Below are 25,920 nucleotides of genomic sequence, written 5' to 3' on the forward strand. Positions count from 1 at the left end.
ATAAACAGACTTCTACTCAATCTAATATCAGGCTTTAAAGTAAGTGCTGTACACAGGGTGCGTATCAAGGGAGCCTGTTATAATTACCCAGCCAGATTTTACTGCACCGTGTAGGGAACATAACAACAGCATGAGATAACTGTTTGCTGTCCACTTGACATTCCTCGACGAACACGCACACCCCAAGCAATAACAGGATGCAAGCCTAAATGGCAACGCAATCTCTTTTTAACGCACTCTTTAACACATGCTTTTGTATAATGAAGGGAGATCTCTCGAGAATAAAAATGGGGGATAAAAACAAACCCGCTGCTCAGGAAGGCGTGGAGGTGCCAGGAATGTAATCTTGGGGAAGGCCTCTGCCAGGACGCTGAAGTGTTTGGAGTATCTACGCCATGTTCCAAAACCCCATTAATGGGCACATAAATCTGCAACATCAACCTGTTTATATATTCATAAGTCAGCTAGGTCCTCCCCAAAGAGCCTGGTGCACTTAAGTGAAAGTTGGTTGCATGTGTGAGTTTGTATTTATGTGACTGAAGAGGGCTTGTGTGTGTATGTGTGTGGTATGTGCACCCTCTAATCCACAAGTGGTAATTAGGCTGAGCCTTAGCTGGACCCTTAAAACTGATGAGAAAACTAAGAAACATGCCGGGGTACGACCCTACCCTTGGCATTGACCGCCCCTTCCCTTCCCATGGACACTCCTGTGTGAATTTGGAGCAAAGCCCCCCGGATAAATGGAAGGTTTAATGTAATCCCTATAAAATCCTGTTCATGCTGCTACTCTTTCTCCCTTTCTGCCTCTCCCTCTCCTCTTTCATTCATTCCTGCTCTCCCAGGGAGCACGTAAAATGGTTAACGGCGGGGCCAACCGCGAGGTGTAAACCGCAAAGAGATGGGGCTAAGTGTTGGGAGCGTGGGACCACCAGCTCCACGTGTGTGTGTGTGTGTGTGCGAGGGGGAGATTAGCCCCCTATTACAGAGCCCGCTTTTAATCTGGTCTACCCCCATCTCTCCCACTTTTCCCTGACTCTCTTTCTCTTTGACAGTGAGAGTTTTTAACGTAGCTCTCAGCTTTAATCTCCACCACTCTGCCTCCTCTTTGAGGCTGGTATTCAGAGCAGACAGCATGCCACTGGGAACCCATTTTGTCAAGCTCACCCCATAAAAAAGAAATAAGCAAGTAGGATGGAGACACAGGAAAAGTGTGTGAGAATCAGAGAAGTAAACAAGAGAGGCAGTGAAGGAGAGGAGAGGAGAGGAGAAGAAGAAGAAGGATGGCAAGCAGGCAAGAAAGGTAAGGGTTAATGATAATCGGAGGCCCAAAAGTTGACACTCACAGAGACGGAAGCCCTGGTTCTTTGGCTGCTGTTGCTGTTGCTGGTGCTGCTGCTGCGAGGTCTCACTGTAGACTGTTGTGATGTCTCCCTTCTCACAGTTGTTGTAGCAGTGCCCGTCGCTGCACACCCTGCGGCACACCATGGGTGTGAAGACGATCTTGATGCGGTCCAAATTGGAGGTGAGGTTGGCCCCTGGAAAACACACACACACCTGGGTGAGCGGGAGCAGTAGCAGAGACAGACTGGAGACGAGCTGCATCCTTCCTCCTTCAGCCTCACTGTGACACACTCCCCGTCTGGGCAAAGGGAGGTTTATAAGTGTGCGAGGGTGTGTGCTGACGGCTGGGCAGTGGCACGCTGCAGCTGAATGAGCGATGCGCCACACGCCAACAAATGGGGGAAAGAATACTATTAGGTATCAGGCTTGCCTCCAAGCCCTTTATCTTGGGGAGAAGGTGTTTTGGATGTGTGTATGTGTGAAGGAGACAAAAAAAAAAAAGAGAGCCTGAGTGCAAGTTAACATTGTGTAATGGTGGGAAGCAGTTCAACAGCCGTTGCTGTGGTACAGGACTAAAAAACAAGAGAAGCCTGAACAGCAGACAGCTGTGTATGCTGGATGGTGGATCAGAGGAAGATGAAGTAGTGAAGGGAGAATAAAAAATTAGGAAAGACAAGATCACATTTCTTTTTGTTGTGGGTAGAGGCGCCAGGGTTCAGTGCCTGTCATGTCGGAGAGGTGACAGGGCAGATTCCCAAAGATATCAAAGCATCAACACACAAGAATACACACACACACTCCCCTCCAGCGGATTGTGGGCCAGCAGAGCACACACACACACACACACACACACACACACACACACACGCTTACATAGTATATGCAGCTTTCATATCAAACGTCTGTCTGTCTGGTGTGATGCAGACCACAGAGGGGGGTGGGGTGGTTGGACAGTGGAAGAAGGGAAGTGAAGCCTGGGAAGCTGCCAATTTTTTTTCCTGTGGCTAATGTTCCATTCAACGATGACACCATACATGTGTATGTATGTCTGTGAATTGAGCCATAATAGGTCGTGTTTGTTTTGACGTGGCTAAGGAGAGTGGAAATGTTAAGTATGCATGTAAAGTGAGACCAGATCCAAGTTTTATGATATTCTTTTTACAGTGTGTAATAGATACGTTTTTAGTTCTTACCTGGGGGTAATAATGCATTGTTGTACTGGCCGTGCAGCTGGCTGTCGCTGGTAGGCCTGTGGGTGTTATAGCCATGCCCGTTCCTGTATCCATGCCAGTTCCTGTGTTCACTGCTGTGTCCGTTTGCGTAGCCATTGCCACTGGGTAGAGCGTTGGAGGTTATAGGCCCAGAGGATGATGGATATCGTTTCACAGTGCGGGAGGTCCCAGTCTGCTGAGGGGAGGAGTCAGGGGGTCCCCGTCTCACTTGGGTCCTGTCACATCATCACAAGACCATAAACATATGACCTCAGCCAAACGTTAATGTCCCACACACGTACACACTCACACTGAAACACCCATCAGCAATGTACGTGCATCACCGTGAAATCCATTTAAGCGTGGTCAGTGTGTGAAGCAGAAAATAATATTCCTGCGAGACAAACATGCTGTCTTAGGTCATAGCTTTGCTTAATTGATTTTATAGATGAGACGCAATGATTTGGAAATAATTTTGTTTTAATCAAATTAATAATACCATATCATTCTTTAAGCACAAAGGGTTTCTCAACTAACATCTGCTGTAAGCCACAGAGCCGTGACCCTTTGCTAATTAATGAAAAGATTCTGTTTGACATTAAAGACATTTTGCAAGAGAAGATTTTTCATCACTGATTAACCAAAAAATAAAGGATCAGGCAACCAAAGGGAATAAGACTCACAGGTTTCAGTTTGTGTGTGCGTCTGTGTGTGGTTGGCCTCAGAGAAAAGTGTGTGATTAAACACATTAGATCTTTCCATCAGGACTACTAAACCTTTCCATCACCCATTGTGTCTGCTTGACTAGATTATGAACTCCCTGTTCTGTCTGACTGTGGCCAACCAGGGAGCAACATCCTGCACGCTGCACCGGGCTGGAGGAAGTATTAAAACTAGGGTCAAGAACAAAGCTCGTCCAGGGCTGCGAGGGGCACGTTTTTTACCGGTGAGCATTTGATTTGGGTCAATTACTGAGAGCTGTGTTGCGCGACCTGGAAGCTGAGCTCATGTGAGCGACCTGGGGGAGGCGCGTGCCACTCAGACAGACAGGCAGACGTTCCTACCTTGGCTCTGGGGGTGTAAGAAAAGCTCGGGGAGTGCTGGGATTCAGCCCTGCGAAAAACATCTGGATCCCACTGATCAGCCCAGACAGACAGTCAGCAGAGCAAGACAAAGATGAACTGTGCCGGATAGATCAGAAGAACAGCTCTACAAAGCACACCTGTGGCCCTGTAAGGTAATTGGGGTGTAATCAAACCCCAAATGAGGATATAAACCATGCATTAACATTTATTACATGTGGTTTTTAGCCACACACCACGTATTTACACACTGAATGAGCTCTTTGGACCCACAGACGATAATCAGACAAATAAACACATGTGCGCGCTGCACAAAAATGCATACGTGTACACACACATGCTTGCACACACACATACACACCCTGTCCCAGCTGTGCTAGATGTAGCACAAGCCAATGCATGCCTCTTTATTCAGAAACCACATTCCTGCTGCCAAGGGAACGGGACACTAAATGAAAAGGGAGACAAACATTTGATAATGGTCTCTCACGTCATCTTTTTCGAAAGACAACAGGCAGCACCTATAGCTGACAGCTGCTGACCCAGATCCTGAATCTCCAAGGCGGGGCCCGGAGATAGGATGTGACACGGGGAAACAAGAGGTTCTGGTGTCAAGGTAGTGAGGACTTACAGGAGGTGGCTGACCCAGCTACACCGTCCACTCCAGATTATGAGTGGGTTTTTCCATCGCTAACTGTGACACCTGGCCTGCAACCATCCTGCCTCACTTCCTCGGCTCAGCCAGATGTTGCTCTTTCTGTCTCTCTCACTTTCAATGGCAAAGTGACTTCCTCCCATCATGAGCTCACCGCTGCCCTCTCTGCCTGCAGATCAGAGGCCGGCGAGGGCAAGCACGACTCACTCTGCATGTTTGATGTCATCATTAGGAACTTCAAGGCCCCGGCGATCCAAGGAGGAACCATTCCCCCGCCATGTTCTGGGTGACTTGAAAGCAATTTTGAAGACCTCTGCCAAGATTGCATGGAACATGGTTTGAACAGACAGATGGGGAAAATGTTTTGGATATCAAATGATGGCCATACAGCTTTAATTAAATCTCTGATGGTGCTGATAGGAGAGCTGCTGAATGAGCATATGGTCCAAAGACAGAAATGAGAAAAAGAAAAATGATTGGAAAAATATATTGAATTTATTCTGCTAACATAGTTTATATATTTTAAAGTTGTGAGTTTAGTGGTCCTTATTACTATGAAGTTATTATTGTTGGACTTAAGCAATATTACATGAGAGTTTTACCTCAAATAATGATGGTAAAGCTCACCCACGATTGAAATATTGCAATACAACAGTTACAGACAAAATAAAAGATAACATGTATAAATGTACAAGTATACAAGATAAATGTATTCATATTATGGGGCAATTTTCTTCCAAAATAAAACTCTTTTCGCTAGTGTTATCTCCCTTTCCATGGAAATGTGTGGGGTCTGTACAGCAGCCAAAACAACACTGATGTTATACTCAAAGTTGTGTTTTCTGAAATGTTGTGTTTGGAACACAGACAAATAATGGACGTAGCTACTGTGACGTCACCCATTCGTTGGTTTGTGGGCTCCCATTTTGAGGCCTCGAGTTTGGCATTACTGTCGTCGCCATCTTGGATTTTTGGAGCCAGAAGTGACCATATTTGGATTAAAAAAGTCTGGCACTGTGCAGGAGGAAGGGGTGGATCTGACTAAGAAGCCAAGAACAGTAGCAACAGACAGCCTGTCACTCAAAATGGCCAGCCCTTAATTATGCATAACTTTAAGCCTTAATAAAATGTAAACAAGTATGTTTTGTATAAATCCACCCCTATACAGTTGTCATGAAGAGGGAAATTAGGTATAGAAACCAAAACTGTTTTTGTACCAGATTATGAACATGTTTATTTCTGCTGTTAAGTTGGGCATGTTAACACTGGGGGTTAATGGGGATTGACTCACTTCTGGAGCCAGCCTCAAGTGGCTGTTCAAAGAACTGCAGCTTTTGGCACTTCTGCGCTGGCTTCATTTTTCAGCCCTGGAGGTTGGCACTCGGTTTCAGTCACACCATCAGACACACACATGTAATGAAACCTACTTAACTATTCTAGCAAGTAGGCCAAATCTTAGTTACTACCTAACAACTGAGACAATTTCTAGTAACTGTTGAGTCAGCCAGCCAACTTGAGCTACTGCTAATGCTTTGTGGGGTTTACCAAACTAAATATATACCGTACACATAAAGACAAAATGGCTTTGTTTGCTCAGTATCTCTTTGTTGTATAATCTTCTATTAGCATCAGCAAAGAAAGATAGTATGACAGACAGATAGACATCATGTCAAATTACTGAGGCCAAATCATTCAGACACTGATTACATTAGGGAGAGTCAGATTGTATATGGCGTGAGGTTTAACTGGGTGTATTTCATGTATCATTTCGTGTTGAGAACATTTCCTCAATAATTACATTCAAAGAGAAACAATCAGTCCTTAAACTCTAATAAGTCCAAACACTTGATCAAAGCATCAGTTTATATCTGATAGCAACAGAGGCCTCTAACTGAGACATAAAGCCATTGGCGCTGTCCAACTCCACTCATCATCACTCACTTCTTATGTATGAAAAGCAATTAAAACCAAACCTCATCACATTTGAGGAAATTACAAATCACAACGATGGCCAAGAGTCCACACTGCGCATGAAATAACTGTATAGCTTCCAGTGAGTTGCGAAAGTGTTATCTGGCGCTCAGTCGGTACTTATCTTTGAAGTCGTCGCTGCATTACGACATGTGAATATTAGTTCTCATGAAGGCATGACAGGCAGCATGAATGGCAGTTCCAGCCGCGCCCCTTGACCCAGATGAGTTGGAGAGGAGGTAGTTCTGGAGCTCAAACAGCACAGAGTCAAGCCAGGACCAAGAACTGGAGGACAGTCAAAAAGGCTGCAAACCCTCTGATCTCTGAGCTTCTGCTGATGCTGTACATAAAAACCAAAGAATTACACTGCCAAGCAAAATGCTAGGTGTACTTTGAAGTTTTGATGAGAGTGCGTTTGGGGGGGTTACATAGAGAAATTCGGTTAAGTGGCTTTTTTTAAGTGCCAGGAAACCTCCGTAGTGGGGGCCTGGAAAACACTACTTCCCATCATCCCAGTGGTGACTGTTGTTTCTGTGAGTTGCCCACTGGGAAACAGGAGCCTCCAAAAAGAAATTCTGGATTTATCTTATAATCTGTTCACCCAAAATATTCACACACACATAAACGTAGTGACCCAGATCTTCAGGAATTGTTTACATCTTAAACCATCTCCGTAGCCCACTCTGCATGACTAGGCCAGAACAGTGTTTATGTGAAGCATTGCACAGTAACGTATGGGCCACAGCTGATTCATTCACTAACAGTTCAGTCTCGGAGGTGCTTTCATTATCTTCTCTCTCTATAAATCTCTATGTGAAATAAAGCATACTTGTCAGACACAACTAATGTATTTCAGACAGAGAACCTAGTTTCTCTGGGCTGAGGATGCCAAGTAGGTTGGAGAGGACTGCGATATTAAATGGTTTTTCACCAGCCCTCGCAGCACTTCAAGCCCAGCACAAGTCTACCTTGGCAAAGCTCATTTTTCATTTTGATTTGTTTGAGAATACCAAAGTCCGAACCCACATCTAATGGCTCAGATTGTTGGCTTATAGCAGCTAATGCAGAAAATAGACTGATATGAAGAGCTCGTCTGGTTGTTAGATGGAGCCATTTGGCTTTGAGCAGACTGTCTAAACAAGACAGTCTGACAGCAGGCAGAGGTGTCTGGCATGAGCATCGCAGTCTGGGTCACACCACACAACCCGATAGCTCCCAGCCTTGTCACTTTGTCCCGTCTCAGTTCTCTTTGTGTTGGACTGGACTTGACCTTCAGAGTGACGAGTGGCAAACCTCTGGAACCATCAGCGGGTTTATGACCAATCAACACAAGAGTCGCTCTATCCTGCCGAGGAAAATCAAGTCATTATTCTTTTTATTTAAACAAAATGTTTAATGGTTCCATTTACCTCTTTCCAACGTAGAGCGTCAGCCAAAAACCCCCTATTACATAAGAACCACACATAATTGGGGCAATTTAAGGGCTACTTGGTAAATGGGAAAGTAAATGACGGTCATCAAAGGCCAAGTGTAAATCATAGTTTACACACATTCATCTCATTCAGAGAAAGCATTCAAGACCATTGTTCATTTCAAAGCTTACGCTCGGACATGCAGATCATCAGTTTAACTGGAGGGAACAGCAGGAATCGAAAAAATTGTGCAAATAGCAGCCGAAACAATGAAAACGTTGTACTGCTCAACCACTGCAAACACTGCTGGCAACAAAGGAAAAGGAGATTTATGAGCGTATTTGGGACATGCACTTTTGCAGTCAAAGAGCTTTACAGAGCACAGTGTGAGGGGCACCAACAGTTTTTGGATGTAGCAAAGCAGATTGGCCCCATTCCAAAGCTTTTAAATGTTGCCTACCAAGTGGCAAAGCAACAGTTAAGAGATTAAGAATAAACCACACAGCTGAACGACTTTCCAAAAAGACTATATTTTTCAGAGGGGGCACTATTAAACTGGGAAACACCTTGAAATGGATAGATAATGTATCTTTCTTCTCTTGATATTAAATTTGAGACTGTCAAGAGAGAAAGATGTTTTTCAGCAAGAAGTTCAACAACAGATGGTGCTCCACATTTTGCAGACCAGAGCTTGCAGACAAGGAAGGAGAGCGCAGACTGTTGAAATCAGTCCCAGGAGGTGTTATTCAAGAACATTAGCAAAGACATACACACTTGACTCTTGTTCATGTTTTGCTATTCAAAGCCCCAAAGTGTTATGAATCTCTGAGGCGTCCAAGACATTAGCTACAATGTAGCTAAGAAGAGAGAAAACATTCCAGATTAGCAGCAAAGATATTATCATTGTTTGACCGGGATTCCTGTTCCAAGTATGACTTGTTTGCTCCAGAATTTGAATTGGCAAAAAGTCAGCTTCTACATCTGATTCATGATAAGAAATTAATTACTAATTGGATATTTTAAGTCTATTTTGTTTTTACTTTGGTTGTTTTCCCATATTTGATCTAGCTCTCAGGGCCCACAGGCAAAGAGGGGAAAAGTTTAATTCAGAATTCGGTCTGTCTTAACAGCCGCGGTGTATTTTAGGAGGTGAAAGAAGTCTCTGCGGGCTGAGAGAGAATTAATCCTCTCTTACCCACCCAGTCAGCGCACCAAACCATCTGTACCACCAGTGGTCAAACCCTGCTGTGGTCACGCATCTCATTCCTCAGGCTTTATGCAAAACGCCCTTATCCATTCATCATCTGCCACTGAGGTCCCTGTGTGTTTCTTTCAATAAAATCCTGAGGTTTGAACCTTAGCATGCACCAATAAATATAATATCCAACAACCCCAAGGGCATTTTCATTATGCTGTTGTTGTGTGTGCTGTGTGTCCGCATAGCAACAAGGTCACGCAATGGCATGGTGGTGAAGTTTGTGTTGGTTTGAAATTCAAAAATAACTCAACACCAGCCTCTGTCGTATTAAAGTCACCCAAAATTATAGCTTTTTGCGAATGTTTAATCTCTGTAGTAAATGTTTTAAACAACACTGGTTACTCTCACAACTTGTTTTGCAAGGTAATTGTGAATCACATTGTTAAAACTCACTGAAAAACTCTTGGGGTTTATGTTGTTTTAAAGGAGTAGACAGTTTGGGAAATACATATTCTCTTTCTTGCAGCGTTAGATAAGAAGACTGATACCAAGCAGATACTCTAAGTATACTACCCTAAATATTGTACTGGTACTGTGTGACAGTAGAAAAGTGTGCACTGGTAGAGATTTGGGAACACCTTTTCTACCACAGGACCTACTGTATTCGGGGCAGGTTATGTAGCTAATCAGGGCTGGATTCTCATGTGATCTCGGGATTCTCACGTGATCTTACAAATCCCACTGCCTCGCAAGGTAACGAAATATAGAAACCTGTAACACTTGAATTGATTGTTCCCAGGAACTTACAAGCTTCCATTTTGAAAGACTTTTAGTTTTACTGTTTTGAGTCATACTTGTAACTCAAATGTTGTCCATGCGGGGTGTTTTTTTTTTTTTTTGTATAGAAGTTCCAAAAAGAAGAAAAGAATCAAACCTGATGAAGTACGTTTATTTTAAACCATTCCTTAATTGAATTTTGCAGAACAATTACTGTATGAGATATACTGTTACCATGATGTATTATGTACCATAATAAATAAAGAGATTAGATAAAAGATTCTGTCCAAATCGCCCACCTTTATGTTGAATTGTTTCTTTAAAGAACTTGCATTAAATATATATTTGCTTATATGTATGTTACAGCAGGGGCCTGTGTGTGCTACATGTGGGTTTTTTGTTCCTATGACAACTATCCTGACATTAATATTAGCTAGGTAGCTAACGTAAGGATAGTTAACAGAGGGCTGACTACACAGTTAACAACAACCATAAAACGCGTACAGTAATAAAGTACAACACTCACCGGCAACATTCAGTGTCTGGCAGATCTGCTCCCACAAATGAGCTTTTCTGTCTTTGCTGTGATTGATTCTGACACCTATCGTATAGCTTGGGATAGACAATAGCTCAAGAAGCAACAGTGATGACACCAGCGCCAATCTGAGATTTTCAACTAGAGGTGATTGAAGTGGCCGCACAGAAAAGCTGAAGCACTCTGAAAAAAGACGCTGGCCATGCCGCTTTTTTCTCGCTCTCTCCTCATTGGAAACAATTGAAAAAAGATGCTGGTGCGCAGAAAAAAAAAAGCAACGTGGACACAGGCCCTAAGGCATCACAAGAGGAGAAAGGACTGGTCAAAATCAAAAGAATATGTCCGCCCAAACAGACAACAAACAACAGATTTTATTCATGGATACATGAATAATGAATGAATAATGTCATCTCCTAGTGCTCAGTGAATAGTCAAAATAGACAAAAAATACAAAGTGGTGACATTTTGTCTGAATGCTCCATGGAAATGCACTTTAACGTTGCCAGGAGTGCCAGTAGTCAAATGTGTCCCATACTATAAACTAGGAATAACAGGAAAACACCTAGTCACAGAAACATGTGCAGAGCTTTAATGATAAGCTCCTTTCTCCCGAAACAAGGACATGTTCTTCTCATATACGTGGCTGCATAAGGACAAACATCAGTGAGCAATTAAGACCCAGTCACTCTTTGATAACATCTCTAGTCATTATGACTTGGATAATTGTGGGTCCTGGCAGAATATTTCCCTTTGTGAAAATCTGGGTGTGTCTGAGGGCTTATCGCACCAGCCACTGAGGCTGGATTAAATCATGTTCTCTCTGTCTGGACGGCCTTCCAGGAATCCCGCTAGTAGCAGCCAGAGCCTGGGTAAAATGAATTACAGTTTAGCTGGATTGACTCAGAAAGTTTTTTTTTCTCGCCCCGGGGGATGAGGCTTATATTAGAGCAACAACTGGGTCCAGCGCTGAATTGAAAGCAGCGTAGGTTCTTGAGAAATGTATTTAGCAAAGACTATTACTTGAATCAGCCAAAATGCTACACAGACAAATGAAGAGATGAAGTTCCACTTGATTTTATAGGTATAACTTCCCTTACCGCCTGCATGAAAATAGATTTTCTGTAAATTTAACCTCATTGAGGTTTTCGGGAACTACGTGATCAAAACATATGACTACTGCCGTCTACTCAATCACAGGCCAAAAGCTGTGAAATAAACAGTTTCCTTTCCATCTCCAGGGGGGCGGTAGCAGTGCCAACCTGTCTGTTTTCACCTCAGGTTTTATAAAGTGGAGGTTTTCGAGCTCTAAGAAATCCAGAAAGGCCTGAATCAGGATGGAAGCAAAGCAGTGTGGTTGCTGCGGTTCAGGGGCCAGAATCAAAATGCCTGGAGACATGGTGAGCTGAGAGGCTATTCAATACTCTCCAGTTTATTGTAGTTGCTCTGATCATTCACTTAGTAAAATGCCACAAGACAGGTCAGCAGGAAGAGCCATTACAAAGTGCTGACTGAGGATATGCCTACGCTGGTCAGTGTCACATGTCAGACTGCTTTGACAATGAGCCAAAGAGGGTTTCCAATAAGAGACGTGATTGGGGGAATTTTTGAACAGATCTGTAACACTGGTTTTAAAAGCAATAAAAGCTTTACCAGAGGTTCACGTAGAACACAAGGGGAAAGTGCAGACATAAAGAAGGCCAACAGAAAGTTGAGTTTCGACGTCTGGATAAGAAAGAAGAAATTCATGTGTGTGGGATGTGTATGGTTGCCCCACAGGAATCCTACATCCTGACAACTGATTGGATTAAGTGGTTCCACTCACGGCCATACAGCTAATTCATGCTTTTCAACACCATGTCCCATATCTGGGAGATGAGCCTGATTGATGCTGTCTCCATCTGCCCCAGCTCCGGAGCTGGAGGCTTGGAGTGCATTCTGGGATAGGCGCCCCTCTTCCTATAACTGCCGTACAGTATTTGTCCCTCCGACAGCTGCATCTGCACAGGCCTGCTTGATGAGAAGGATTTGGCTGTGGATGCCGAGCTCCCTGGCACTGCGGCTCAGAGAGCGTGTTTCGGATGGGGCTTTGGAGAGTTGGGATGGAGAGAGAGAAAGACATATCTGTCCCACGCTGAGTTCTCTATGGTCCTTTGTTCCCTCTGGCCTAGCAGGAAGCCAAACACTCATGGGACTCGTTTGGCTCTGGGTTTGTAGAAAGAAACACACCAACTCTTCCTGGCCTGGCTCGGTCCATATTGTTGTGTGTTAAGCTTGCTCACAGTCAAAACTCTACAGTACATTTAGACACACATATTATGAAACATATGCTGAATCAGTGTTGGTTCATTTGCTATCATCATATGTTATGCAAAATGTAACACTTCTGTCGCCTTATTCTAACATGTTGAGAGTTCACCTGAGGACAGGATAGCTTCCACAGTTGAGTCAGCTGAGGCATGGAGGTACACAACATTCCCCCTAACGCCACCATACTGTGGCAGAGGATGTGCAGCCATGCTCCGGAAAGCCCTAACCCATTCATATCTCAAGTGAAAATACACCAGGGCATGGGAGCAGGGCAAAGGTAAAGTTAGTAGCACCAGCACGCAACACAAACACGCCTGCAATCCAAAAGCTGCAGTTAACCTGACCCCGTTTAAGTTCATTCCCAGTCTGCCCACACTGGGACACAAATCACACCTCTAGACACACTGTCATATGCCTGGTTTAGAAGCAAGATAGAGCCCTATTCAGCAGAGAGCAGCACATACAACCTGTGGGAATTACCCTGCACTTTACCCCTCTTCTCTTCTTCAGTGCGGCTCCCCATCTGCAGGCCTCCTCTGTTTGGCAGCAGCCAAAAAGAGAGACAAGAGGATGATTCTGGACACGTCCTCTTTGAGTAGCAAAGCAGACTGCCAGGTGGTACAGTAGGAAAACTTTCCCAGGCTGAATGTTTAGAAATATATTTTAGTCTTAAGAACACACATATCTGATCAAAGTCGAAGGCATCAAGAGTATTACGAGATGGAAAGCTACTGTGGGGTTTGTGCAACTCTGTTAATTTATTATCCTCTCAACTGAGTTATGAGAAACTTGTTGAGCGAATTTCCACTCCCCCCTGTCAATGTTTATGATCATATTTTATTCAAGCTCTGTTACACTTGATACCTCCGATTCTTCAGTGATCACTACTACCGAGAACATTGGTGATGATAGTAGAACAATATTTCTCTACAGGTGCTGAGGTCACCTAGAGGATTTTGATGGTGGCTCCCGTCAGTGCTGGTGGTGTGGTTTTGTCTGGAGTGGGAGTGAAAGCAACCAGTGATCCATGATTAACATGGAGAACTCCCACTGTGACCACAGTTTCCTCTGAGAAACGGCTGTGTGGCTATGTGCACAGCCTTGAGTCAACAATCCACATAACCGCCAGCCCTATTAGTCACCAGGCAAACGGTGGAGCTGATATAAGCATAACAGTTAATGCAGAGAAAGTCATATGCATCATCCTCTTAAGAGTCCATGTCACTGGGTGTTTTTGTTTTTCTTCAACATCCCAATATGTTACTGGGTGTGACCACATTTGTAATCATCCCTGAAGCATATTGCAGAGACATTGATGCATTCAAATTAAATTTGAAACACTTAAAATAGAGAACCAGTGGTGACAAATAAAGACACTCTGCTCCAACATTCTCTCTTCCAATCCAATACCTCAGCACAAGCTGTTGAGACCAACTCTTCTACCTATTCAACACCAGTGCTCCCTTTTCCCAAAATTGTGATTATGTTTACCTCACTGTGTGGAGCTTATCGGAATCATTCTTACGTAAGTTAACATGAGGCAAGGGATAACTGGGGTACTTAAAACTTGCCGGATAATGTTCGCTTGATTTCCTGGCAAAGGTAGACCACGTTCAACTTTTTTGCTGGGATGACCTGTAGTCTTTCTAGTCAGAACCCTATTTCTGACAACACAGTGGCCTCATTGAAATGAATGAACGTGGAGCAGTGGGGAATACCACCTTTGCGCTTTATGCATATAAAGAACTGTATACAGTATTGGAGGCGGGGCCTTGTTCATTCCTATGAAAGTTGCTCAGTGGCGCATGAAGCCAATAAATCTTGATTACCCCAGGAAAAATTACACAAATATTTGGCATGGTTGGGCCCATAAAGCAAGTGCACTACAGACTTTTGCAAGACATGCTGCTAATTTCCACCAGCTGAGTGGCTAACTTCCGGTTTAGCCCTCCGCTAACAATGAAGAGGGACAAAATGATTTAATTGTGACTCTTCTAGGCTTTTGAAATGTTATCAAACCAAATTAAGGATGCACAATATATATCAGACCAATACAAGAGCAAAACATGTGTCTAGTGTGAAAGATTTCCACAGTTTCAGAGGAACATGTTCCCATTGGGGGACTGATCCCCTACTGCCAGACTCCCTACAAGATCAGCAAACTTCATGCTGCCATTAAATAGGTCTGCGCTATAAGACCGTCTCCAGAGTGTTAGCACAAGCTAACACAGCTGCAGGGGCTCACATCCAGCACAGAGCCTTTAAACAGCCCCAACAAACTCACACACAAAAGACTCAACCCTGACGTTAAACCCATTAATAACTGCTAGCCGTGTGATGCTACAGTTAGCCCTTAATATGTATCATCACCTGGCGACCCAGTCTGGAGCATGTCCCCTGCCTGACTGCACCTGCTCAGCCTCTGCCCTCAACTTCTACACTGACAATGTTGTTGTTTGAGGTGAGTGTTAATGTGTGAGGTGAATCAATACTGCATCACTATTCTACCTGGAAGTTGTGGGCTAGTCTATGGTAGGACAGTGAGATGGCATGAGTGAATATAACGTGGACCTGCCAACATGGGAGAGTCAGAACTGTTCTTTGTTTTTGTTGTGCTCCCAGTAGTGATGTCAGATTTGGTTAGGGCCGGGCTATGGAATATTAAATCATTCATATTATCTTACTACATCTTAGCCTTTTTTACCCTCAGATGTTCTCAAACTACAGGTTATGAACTTATTTTTAAAATCAAAAAAATTATATTATATTATGGTATCGGCCATGAGAAGCAGGCAATTGTCGGTTATCTGTATCAGTTGAAAAAAATCAGTATCAGGCTGCCCTTAACCAAATAGATCAAATCCCGACTGAAATGAGTCATTTCGAAGGGATTGTAAGGCTCGTAAAAATGTATCCACTGATTTACAGACATCTCCTTCACAATGTGTCTATGGAAAAGAGTCTTTTTGGGTCCAATGACATCAAGTGACAGACCAAGAAATTGTTATTCCACTGTCTGGCCACCACGAAAACTGGCTTCAAACCCTGGCGCACTCTTTGAGGGACTGGCTTAAACTTGTGTAAATTATGTCTTCAATTTTTTTTTAAATTTGGTTTGAGTCTTAGTCCTGTGTCAGATGTCCTTGTTAGTTTGTGCCATTTTTCATCAACCTTGCCTGCTTTGGGGCACTTTAGTTTTATTTTAGTCACAGACAACCATAACTGTTTTAGTGTTGGTTTAGTCTAAAACTAAAATAGTTAACACTTTTAGTCAATCAAAACTGTTGACATTTTCATCTTTTTAGTCATCAGACAATATTGAACATTTCAGTAAATCTAGTCTTTACCAATAATTTTGTCATTTTAGTCAAATGTAAACCACATTGACTTTATCTTATCATTATATGATAAAAAAACACATTAAGTCAGTGCTGTCTCGTCATCATCTTGACTTAGCCAAAAAAAAAAAAGGTTGTTGATGAACATATCTAGTCATAGTTTTCTGGCTTTAACATATATATATTTAAATAATAACGCTAATGACGAACTCCACGGTTCCTTGTCTCCATAATACACAGTCTTTGATGTGTCATTTAATTCAGTTTATAATCTAGTTATCAAATATCCTGTATGTTTAAGATCTACTACAAAAAAATCCTCTGACTGTATGCAGTACCACTGTACAGCTCTGTTATCCAGGTAGCTGCTGCCAGCTGTCCCCAGTCTGATTATGTAACAGAGACCAGAAAGAGATGACCTTTTGGAGGGACAACCCGCTTACTGCACACACATCCTGCTCTGCCCTGCTCTGTTTCCTGCAGACGAGTCTGATGTCAGAGAACGGTGGGGGTATGGAGTTGCTATGAAGGACTCATAGGAGGTGCTGAATACATCCTCTGTGCGTTATCACAGTTTCAGCATAGCCAGGAGTGTTCACCACTGGCCCTGACCTTCATACTGGGAGCTGACAGACTAGCTGTGATCTACAGGATCTCGTGCTGACAGGGACAAGCCTTTCACTACTGCTGAGCACAGCACTCACAGGAAACGCTGGTTTGCAGTGAAACACATTTGGTCAAAGTAGGAAACAGATATTTGTTTGCCAGCTGCATATATAGGATATGCCTATTTTAAATTTTATGGTTTTAATCCTACAGAACAGGTTGCTGGGACGTTTGGGGTTGAAATGGTCAGAAGAGAGGTGGAGGGCTGGAGACTGGAATACAAGAAGAGGTATGGAGTCGTATTCCCATGAATCCCAGTGAGCAGAAGGCTCCTCATATGTTTTGTCCATCCCAACAAGACTTTTATTCTAGGCTGTCAGTCATTTATGTGCTGGATTCATTCAGCAGGACTATTCAGGAAACAGTTTATTCTTTAAAATAACATTTCAGAAGGCAGCTGTGCCCACACAGGACTTACGACATGGCATCTGTCATCAGATTTTGACAGTCAGAAATTACATCTGTGTGTGGTGGACCGATTTGTAACCATTAAAATGGCTTTGCGTTCTGTGTGAACGCAAAGGTTTGTTTTTAGAAAACTGCAAATAACATTCGACACCAAAGCAGTGCGGAGGTCAGGACTCCCACAAGGGGTCACAACACAAAGTCGAAGGGGTCACCAGCTGATTAAGAGGATAGGAGGAGGAGGAAAAAACATGTTTTTGCTCCATCAGATTAAGCTTTTAAGACAGTGGATTGACACTTTTCTCTTATCTTGACTTTTTCTTGTAAAATTACTAAATGATTTCACCTTAAATATATTCACATAAAACAAGAAAAAAATAATCCTTTGGTTTAACTAGTCTCAACTAGACAAATACAACCTGTGAAAAGGGGCCACAAGCCCAAAGGTTGGGAACCACTTCACAAAAGGATGTTGCTACCTTAAGGCTGGCCCACAATTAAAGAGATCTTTTCAAATCTTAACAGATTTTTAAAATTTGAGAGACCACACACATAACAACATGTAATGATAAATCCAGTAGTTTTGTTGTTATAGTGTGCGGAGACCAACAATTTGTCCAAAACAGCAAACCACACACTAACAGATTCCCTTCCAAACAACCAGAACTGCAAATATTCATGAGTCATGGAGACAAACAGGCGTGAACATGGACTGTAAATGTTACAGCACAAGCTGGAGGCAAATAAATTTTGAGTTGAATCCCATTTAATATCGCATAAAACCATCTGAGACAGATTGGGTCATAAATGTTGTCCTCCAAGCAGATCAGGGAATGTAAAAAACACTTCCAACATACCTCAGGAAAATCTGGCAAGATGATCTTTAAAACAAGGCTTGGCTGGTATTACAGTACTATGATATAACAGGGTATTTAGAAATTCTGACAGTATTATTTTCAATACCATCAAAAATACAGATGCTTGTCTTTCTATTAACCTCATATGGAGATGCTGTATTGAAGATATATTGTATGTAGAGCACATCATGTGCCACCAGAGATCAGTATCTACAAGTGGAAAAGACAGCAAAGCTGGCAACTGCCAGTGGTGGTGATAATGTGACAGGACTGTAAACAAGTGGCCAGCGACAGCAAAGACAGTCCGTGGGGTAAAACAGCATATTTTCACATCTAATTTGGTAAATTAAGGGTTTAGTTGACAAGGCAGTTAAGGTAGTCTAAGTTTGGTGACAGAGAGAAGCTTGTATTCAGAATGTCTATGGTTGTATTTCTCTGTTTAATAAGGAAAATAGGTGTAAGAACATTACCGTTCCTGCCCAAAACCAACTTGATCTTGTGTATTGTGTACCTGGCACTAGCTGTTAGGCCCAGCAGGCTACCTTCAGAGCATCTTAATGTTTGATGGCATTGTCCATTTTAGAGGAGCTGTCTCCACATTTTCAGTAAGGCCCTTTAAATCCTAAAAACAATCTGGATTCTTCAAGTATGCCGTTGGGTAAGTGCAAAAAATATGGCTACTATAAGACCAGGGGCCATATTCAAAACATTCTGAGAATACTAGAGAGCTCCTAACTTCGCCTAAAAACTTAAAGTAAGGAGTCTTAGCTTAGGAGTGATTTAGGAAAGTTCTCAGAGCAACTCTGAGCAAGGAAGGGACAGAAACTTTTATTTTAGTGAGAAGGTGTGGCTGACCCTGTTGCTAGGTATGATGCATTTTTACAGATGTGATTGGCTGTCACAGATACACCCCTTTGTGAGCCTGCAAGGTGTGGACACCCAGTGGAAATGAAATGAACTGCATCACAATATGAGACTGAAAGTGTTGCCATTGTTCGTGTGATCCCTCTGCTGATGGAGGGTTAAGACAGACAAAAGTCATCACTGCTGCAGTGTTGCATTTTTCCAGTTTTTCAAATATCTTAGTGTTGTGATCATTTTATTTCTGGCAATATAGTGTTATTTTGTTGGGTGGGAAATGTGTGCAAATCCCTAATGCGATCATCCACAAACATTCTCCCTGCACAATCTCATCTGCAGCATGTCATTTACTCACTGTCATTCTGTATGTAGGTGTTTCCACCTTTTTCTCCTCTGTGTAAAGAACTCTTAAGCTTATTAAAAGTCCTCCTCTTTACTCCTGTTTTTCACCATGGGATCTATCTTAAAATCTGAGATGCTTTGTGAATAACTGATCTTTTCAAGGACCTAGTCTTAACCTTAAGGGGAAATTCTAAGAAAATGACACAGTTCTAAGTATTTTCTTAGAATTTCGTCACAAGGAGCGACTCTTAGCTCTAGGAAACTTTGTGAATATGGCCCCAGATGAGTCTATAATGATATGATGCATGAGAATGTTTATCACCATACAGACAAAGCCATGCCAAAGAGAAGAGACCCATTTCTTTGAAATGTTAACACAGCAGGCCTTTTGCTGGTAGCCATAGAGACAACATGTTGAAATCCTCCTTATTTGGTTATTGAGTGAATAGCTTAGTAAAACACTTACACTCCAACAGAGTAACCAAACCACAAAATCCCCTCTGATTGCTCAATGCAAAAAGCCTGTGTCTGGCCGCACAAGATTGAGGTGCAGGCCTGCTGAAAATTGAGTTAAGCATCATCTTAACTGTTGACAAACCTCTTAAAATCGACCACAGACACTAAGCTTTCCCTGTCTGCTGCCTGCTGACGTGCACACAGCGGGGTTTAATAGCTGTGAACTAGAGCTGACTGGACAATGAAAAGTAACGCCAAGTAGAAGGATTGATCAGCGGGAGGTCAACTGATTTCAGAATATATCCACTTTGCTCAGCTTAACAGATTACTTTCTCTGTCTCTAATTGATGTTTTCTCTTATTATCATTGTTTTCATTCCCTCCCTTCTTGTCTGTCTCATTCCTTCTCCACACTATTTCTTGTTCTTGGCGCCACTTGACAGGCAGGGTCAGTAACAGGGTGCTGCTGACATAACAAGCCAAGTTTGCTCCAAGAAAGACATATATAGTACCTCACACCTTCTCTAGTAGGGAAAAATGAAAGGACACTGGCTGGGTGCAGTGTGTATGGGGTGGCCTTTGCTCCTTCATATTACTGGGGGCAAGACCAACATGATCTATCTGTCTCTCCTCCCCGCCCCTCTTCTTACTCTTTAATTGAGCTTTGGCACTGGTGTTGTCTCTCTATCTGAACTCCACTCTCTATGACCTCACATTGCTCGTGCTTTCCTGGCTTTGGAAACAGTGGAACCTCAGCCTGATATATGAAACCAAGACTTGCTTCCACCACTTCTCCAGGGGGAAACACTGTTCCACCCCTACAAGATCATTCTGGGCTGAGAGAATGCTGAACATTCGCGGCAGTGCACGAGGGGCGAGCTTTAAATGTGAATTACACAAGCGCTTAAACAGCCTCCTGGAAGTGCCAATGAGAGAGTCGAGTACTCAAATAATTCTATGACTAATGTTTAAAGGAAGACATTTTACTATTTTGGCAGAAACTTTTATTCTGTCCTGCAAATTTCAGAAAAATCTGTTGGTTACAAGAACAAATAATTAGATTAGTCTGAGCTGCGTGCTTGGAAATTTTGCAGTCAACCAGAGGGAAATGGCTCATCTTGAACTTTACAGCACCTCTTAGTCAGCTTCAGGAGAAACATGAAAGATGGACACAGTCATAGTAGAGGCATTTGTGACTCAGGAACACTGTCTGCTTCTTACAACACTGAACCTGCAGTCTTGTCTCTTTCCATTTATCCCAGATCTGTGACTCAGGACGCAAAAATGTCCTGTGAGTCAAGAACAAAGACAACATATGCATAGCAACTGTGCAGTCCTCAAAGGTCTTGTATTGATTAGAAGATTTACTACGACTCAGAGATAATCGTTTTGGGAAGGAGGATGTACAAAAACTCTTTTATGAACCATCTGCCAAAACATTTAGTAGAGTTTCACTGAGCTACCACAAACACGTGGATGACTCAGCCAGCATAATTCCATAACACCAGAAAATGCACAAAATGGCACAAGACCCTCACAATTATCACGAGGAGCACCATAAATGTCACATGTAATTGAGTATTTTTAAGTGGTTTGGTGGAGAGAAATTACCCAGATGACAAACTGGCTAACAAGTGAATGATGACCTCAGTGCCCAAACAAATTATGGCTGTGTTGGGATTAGGAAAGCACTGGGCCTAAATCCAAAATGGACTATAATTTGACAAGATAAGTCTGAACCTGTAAGCAATAATGATCCGTCAAAATTCTTCCCGGAAACAATTACTCCCTTTCAATGTCCTTGATCAAAAATATGGTTGTAGCCATGGTAAAGCGATTAATCAAACCAAAAAGTTACTTCCAACAAGATTGGAATTTAAACAGTCAGAGGTTCAAGCCAAGAAACTATTAGGCCTGTCTGATTAGCAGTCTTTGGAGAGTTTGCTGAATGCACTTAAAGAGGCCTTCGTCTGAGCAATTATTAGTTGGATACATTATAGTCACAGTTATTCCAATAAATCAAAGAACAAAGTGAGAGCCTAAAGAAAATATAATCTCCCAGCTCTATTTTCATAGCAAATAGCATGGGTTAATACTCCTGTCTGGTAAATCATGTTATATTTTCCTACATTTCACAGATTTACCTTAATACCTTTTCAAGCATGGCAGCAAATGGCAGCAAATGCTTACTTGCGTTAGTATTTGTTTAACTTAGAGTGTATTAAAGATTTAACATATGAACCCGTTCATCTGGTTTGATTTATTGCAACGATAAACACAACCAGCGTCTAACGGGAGCGAAATGAACTACTGTTTGTTCAAGAGCGTTTAAATAATTTCTAATAGCGCTGTGTATCCATTTGTTTTCTGTGAGCTTTCCTGTGTGACAGTAATAGCAGTTAAAACAAATATCTCTCAGTGAAAGGCCACAGAATACTACATTCACTACATTAAAAAAAAGACAGGTTTTATTATATATGCTGAAATGAAGGTGCAGCAGTAGATCACTGTGCTGTGGCAGCAGACCAAAATCTCTGGTTGCTCTGTCAGCGGGAGTGACAGTAGATCAGGAGCTATAAACTCTGCTCATGTTAGAAACTCCAGTGTTTGTAACTTTGACAGTTTGTGTTCTCGACTAATAGCAAACCATCTTGATAGTACTGACATTTGAGAAAAGACCCAGTGGAATGGAGAGTCATAAACCCCCTCTTCATCTTGCATTAAAATACGTCTTGTAGCCAGATGAAACAGGAGCTGATGGTACAAATACATCTTTTGAATAAACTGTGTGAACATTTTGTCCAGTCAGTTGCCAAGCTAACAACTGTGCTTACTGACTAGCGTAACAAGCTAGGGCCTGGTCCAGAGGTACATGGGTAATTTTTCAGGTATTTTTTTCGGTCACTGAAAACAAACCTTTTGTCAAACTCCTTTCAGGGTGAAGATTTTCAGAAACTCATTTTTCAGTGTTGAGATATAGACAGGGAAAAGTTTTTTTGGCTTGTGACGTCTCCTTTGTGAAGTGTCACAAATAACATTTCATGCAGAGGTGGATGTGGCCGAAATAATGCTGGTTCTGACATTGTTAACAGCTTATATGCTCACACATAAATGTACAGTTAAGGTTTTTTCAGAAGGTAAGTAACATCCCCCCCTGCATACCTGCTTGGCTTCGTGGGGTCTAACTAAGCAGCCTTGTGAGAAAAGACCGGCAGACAAGTGCTCCGTGAGTAAAAGCTGACTAACTGCGTACATGTGTCTATAATTTTGTTTTTGCAGTTTCATTTTGACAGAGAAAATTAAAAAGTGTTTCTGTGGAAGGGATTTTTTTTTAATACAGAGGAAAAACCCTGTTTTCAAAAATACATATGTGGGTGTAGACTAGGCTGAAGTTAATATGGATTTATTAAATGAGAAAATGTACAATCATGAGGAAAAAATGCCACAGTGAATATAATGGCAGTTGTGTCTGACCACCACTGGTATGTTCTTGGCTTGTTGATGTGATTGCTGTCAGCTTGTCAGCTACAGTTGTTCACCAACTAGCCCTACAAGTGTTACCTAGTATGTCATCACCATTGGTGTGACTGGGCCATAGTTGGAAGACTTCTCGTAAAATGTATGTAAAATGTTTATTTTTCGACCTATCCCTATTTGGCAAAGCTCTGAGGCTCATCCTGGCTATAATAAGAAGAAGAGGTAAGAAAGCACAGCTGCATCACTTACACAGGCTGTCTTGTGGTCGCAGGTCGTGGGGTCTGGACCTTGGCGGTGTCAATGGCCTGCCTCTCTGATGGCCTTCTCCGCGGTTGGTCTCTCTGGAAAGGGTTGGTCCCGGGTTGAACGCGCCTCAGGGCACCTCCATCTCGGATGTACACCTGCTCTGGAGCCACCTCCTCACAGCGGGGCCCCTGGAAGCCTGAGCGACACACGCAGGTCTGTGGCCGGCTGCAGGAGCCACGGTTCTGGCAGGGGGGCTGGCAGTCAGCTGAAGAGAGAGCACAGATGGAGATCAAGTTCTCCGCAGGTCATGTTAGAGCATGTGCCCCTCCTTGTACGAGGGAGCAGTAGCAGAAATGGCTTTCCCTGATCTCAACACCGGGGCTCACTTTAAATTGATTCAATCAAGGGGCCATTAGTTTCACTTCTCAGCCCTCTCTGTCCTTCTCATTCAGCAGAGAGCCTGGAGGGGCTGTCATGTTCAATTTCTCTTGAGTCTTTAACTGCTCTGTTTAGTCTAAATGTATATGATCACTTACATTAAATCCTTATCCAATTTCTTGTTGAGGTAAAGCCTATACTCCAGGTTCAGGGCTCAGTTCCGTGGCCCCCAGCGTTTCTATACAAAGTGATTTCCCAAAAATACCTTTCGTCACTGATCTACAATCTGGCTTTTGCTTTCACTGTAACACAGGAAGCTTAAAAAGGTAATAAAAGTAAGAGGTCATAAAAAAATGGGAAAAACTGGTTACCGAAGGCCAACCGTAAATAGCTAACACTTCATCAAAGAAATGGCCTGTGTCTTTTATTTGAAAAACAAACTAAATCTAAAGGGGCTTACTGTACTAGAAAGATGAATGTGTGCATAATATTTATCAATAGTCTGCAGATACACAGTGCCGAGATCATTTCATGGTCATGGAAAAATAATCTGTGTCACTCTCCCAGCCCACCCCCACATCCTCGCATCCCACTCCAGATACTGAAAGACCCGCGGCACGCAATTCAAAGTAAACAAGCTCTCGATCTTGTGACACAAATGTATGTCGTAGACGGCACTTGAGGATTTATGACATTGTCCTCAAACAGTAAATCAGGCCACCGGTCTGTGGTGGCTAAAGCAAACAGCGGCGCTCTGTCAACAGGGCTGTGGAATGCTATTGACACAGATGCTGTGGACACTGACAGATCGCAGGCAGGAACGCTGCCACAGCTCTTGGCAGCGAGGAGTGCTGGCAGTCGAGAAGGGCCCCACTGGGTGCGAACAGCGCTCTACCTGCTGCACGCTTCCTGTTATTGCCTTGCTGCTCAGACTCTGGGGCCACTTTCCTTTGAGTGAAAGCACACTGGACCCTGAAATCGCTGTTCCTGATGACATGAGCTCAAAACTGAAGTAATAGAAGGAAACATGACAGCGGTGTGTAACAACTGTAGCGTCAGACTTCCATTTCCATAGACACATTCCAACATAATAAGCCAAATCATGCTCTGTATTTAAGTTTTCTCGGATCATGATGCATGCTAATTACAAGACCACTGCATTACGCATCGTCCAGCCTGTGGTACAGTGAGAAAGACTAACAAATTGAGGATTGAATAATAGACAATCACCACTCTCTTCTGCTTTATGGTGAAGCAAATTTTATTTAGACCAACTATTCACTCAAGCGTTTCGTTTTAACTACTCTGAAGAAAACGTAACCCATTTTTTTGATGAAGCATACACATTTAGAGAGATGTGGTTGTGGATTTGTATAACTTGGTATGTGATCTGAATTTTCCATCATGGGATAAAACAGGAATCGCCTGAGCTCTGTTTGGCAAGGAGTTAAATCCATCATCTAACTAAAGTACAGGCTGGCTGGGTGCCACCTCCTTGTCCGGAGTCTGTTTAACCTCAAGTTTGGGGATGAAGCGGCGGATCAAAAAGGCCACAGATTCCAGTGACATTATGCTGCAGAGGGGGGAGCTTGGTAATGTGTGAAACTGCATTCTTCAAATAAACCATCTGAATTGAAACGAGAAACAGTGCGGGGTAGAAAAATAACCCAATAAATGGAGGTTCACGGCTGGCTTACGATGGCATATGTGTTCAATTGCGTGGCGTGTGACCCGTTTTCAGCTGTGAGGCACAGTACTGACACCAGACAAACATGTCGCCCCGTGCTCACGATGAAGTGGACAGGTCAGTGACACTGGGCCTGACATGTGCCCCACATGAAGCCTGTTGCGTGGCCGGGGCATACCCTGCCACTGCCTGTCTGTGTTGTCCCTGGGCCCTGCCTCTGGGCTGTTAAACACATTGTCGCAGTAATTGCTGTCATGCAGATTTGTCTTGCACATCATTAAAACTAATTGCCTCACATTCCATCCATTTCAGAAATATGTGCAGCAATTATTACTTTGCGAGCGTAATAATAAAATGGGAATTCATCGGAAATAAAAGAGGAGAAATGGCAAACATTCCTGGCATTGCCACTTCAGCCTTAATTATGAGTAAGACATACTGGCCAAGTTTTGGGAGATTGTGTCCAAATCCAGTCATCTGAAAAGAGGAGGCTATTAGACTGCAGTTGGCAGCTTTGAACCGTCCAAACAAACATGCTGATCCAGTCCAATCAGTAATAAAACACATTATTAATATGGAAACAGCTCTTTCTTTGGGCTTAGCTAAAATATCCTCAGCGTCACATTTAAGTCAGATTGAGGTCTGTGTATCTTTTCTCCTTCCAGTTCTGTCAAACTTAAGCTACACTGGGAGAGTTTAAGGGGCTCTTAAGAAATGTC

At 42.8% G+C, this 25,920-nt stretch overlaps 1 protein-coding gene and 1 long non-coding RNA gene across 2 annotated transcripts in view; one reads left to right on the forward strand and one right to left on the reverse strand.

Annotated features, from left to right (window-relative positions):
* The window catches only part of LOC117267185 (latent-transforming growth factor beta-binding protein 2-like), a 101,747-nt gene that overhangs the window by 61,991 nt on the left and 13,836 nt on the right, over window positions 1-25,920 (reverse strand). Inside the window, exons 3-5 of the mRNA XM_078175028.1 lie at window positions 23,140-23,401; window positions 2,535-2,788; window positions 1,344-1,535 (exon numbers count right to left, since the gene is read on the reverse strand). Coding sequence (XP_078031154.1) covers window positions 1,344-1,535; window positions 2,535-2,788; window positions 23,140-23,401 — 708 coding nt within the window. The remainder of the gene's footprint in view (window positions 1-1,343; window positions 1,536-2,534; window positions 2,789-23,139; window positions 23,402-25,920) is intronic.
* Window positions 1,243-4,531, forward strand: LOC144466960 (uncharacterized). Its single transcript, XR_013493351.1, has 3 exons — window positions 1,243-1,300; window positions 1,442-1,522; window positions 4,465-4,531. It is a non-coding gene; the product is annotated as an uncharacterized LOC144466960 (long non-coding RNA).

Source organism: Epinephelus lanceolatus, chromosome 15 (assembly GCF_041903045.1).
Source record: "Epinephelus lanceolatus isolate andai-2023 chromosome 15, ASM4190304v1, whole genome shotgun sequence".
In the NCBI taxonomy this organism is placed as follows: Eukaryota; Metazoa; Chordata; class Actinopteri; order Perciformes; family Serranidae; genus Epinephelus; species Epinephelus lanceolatus.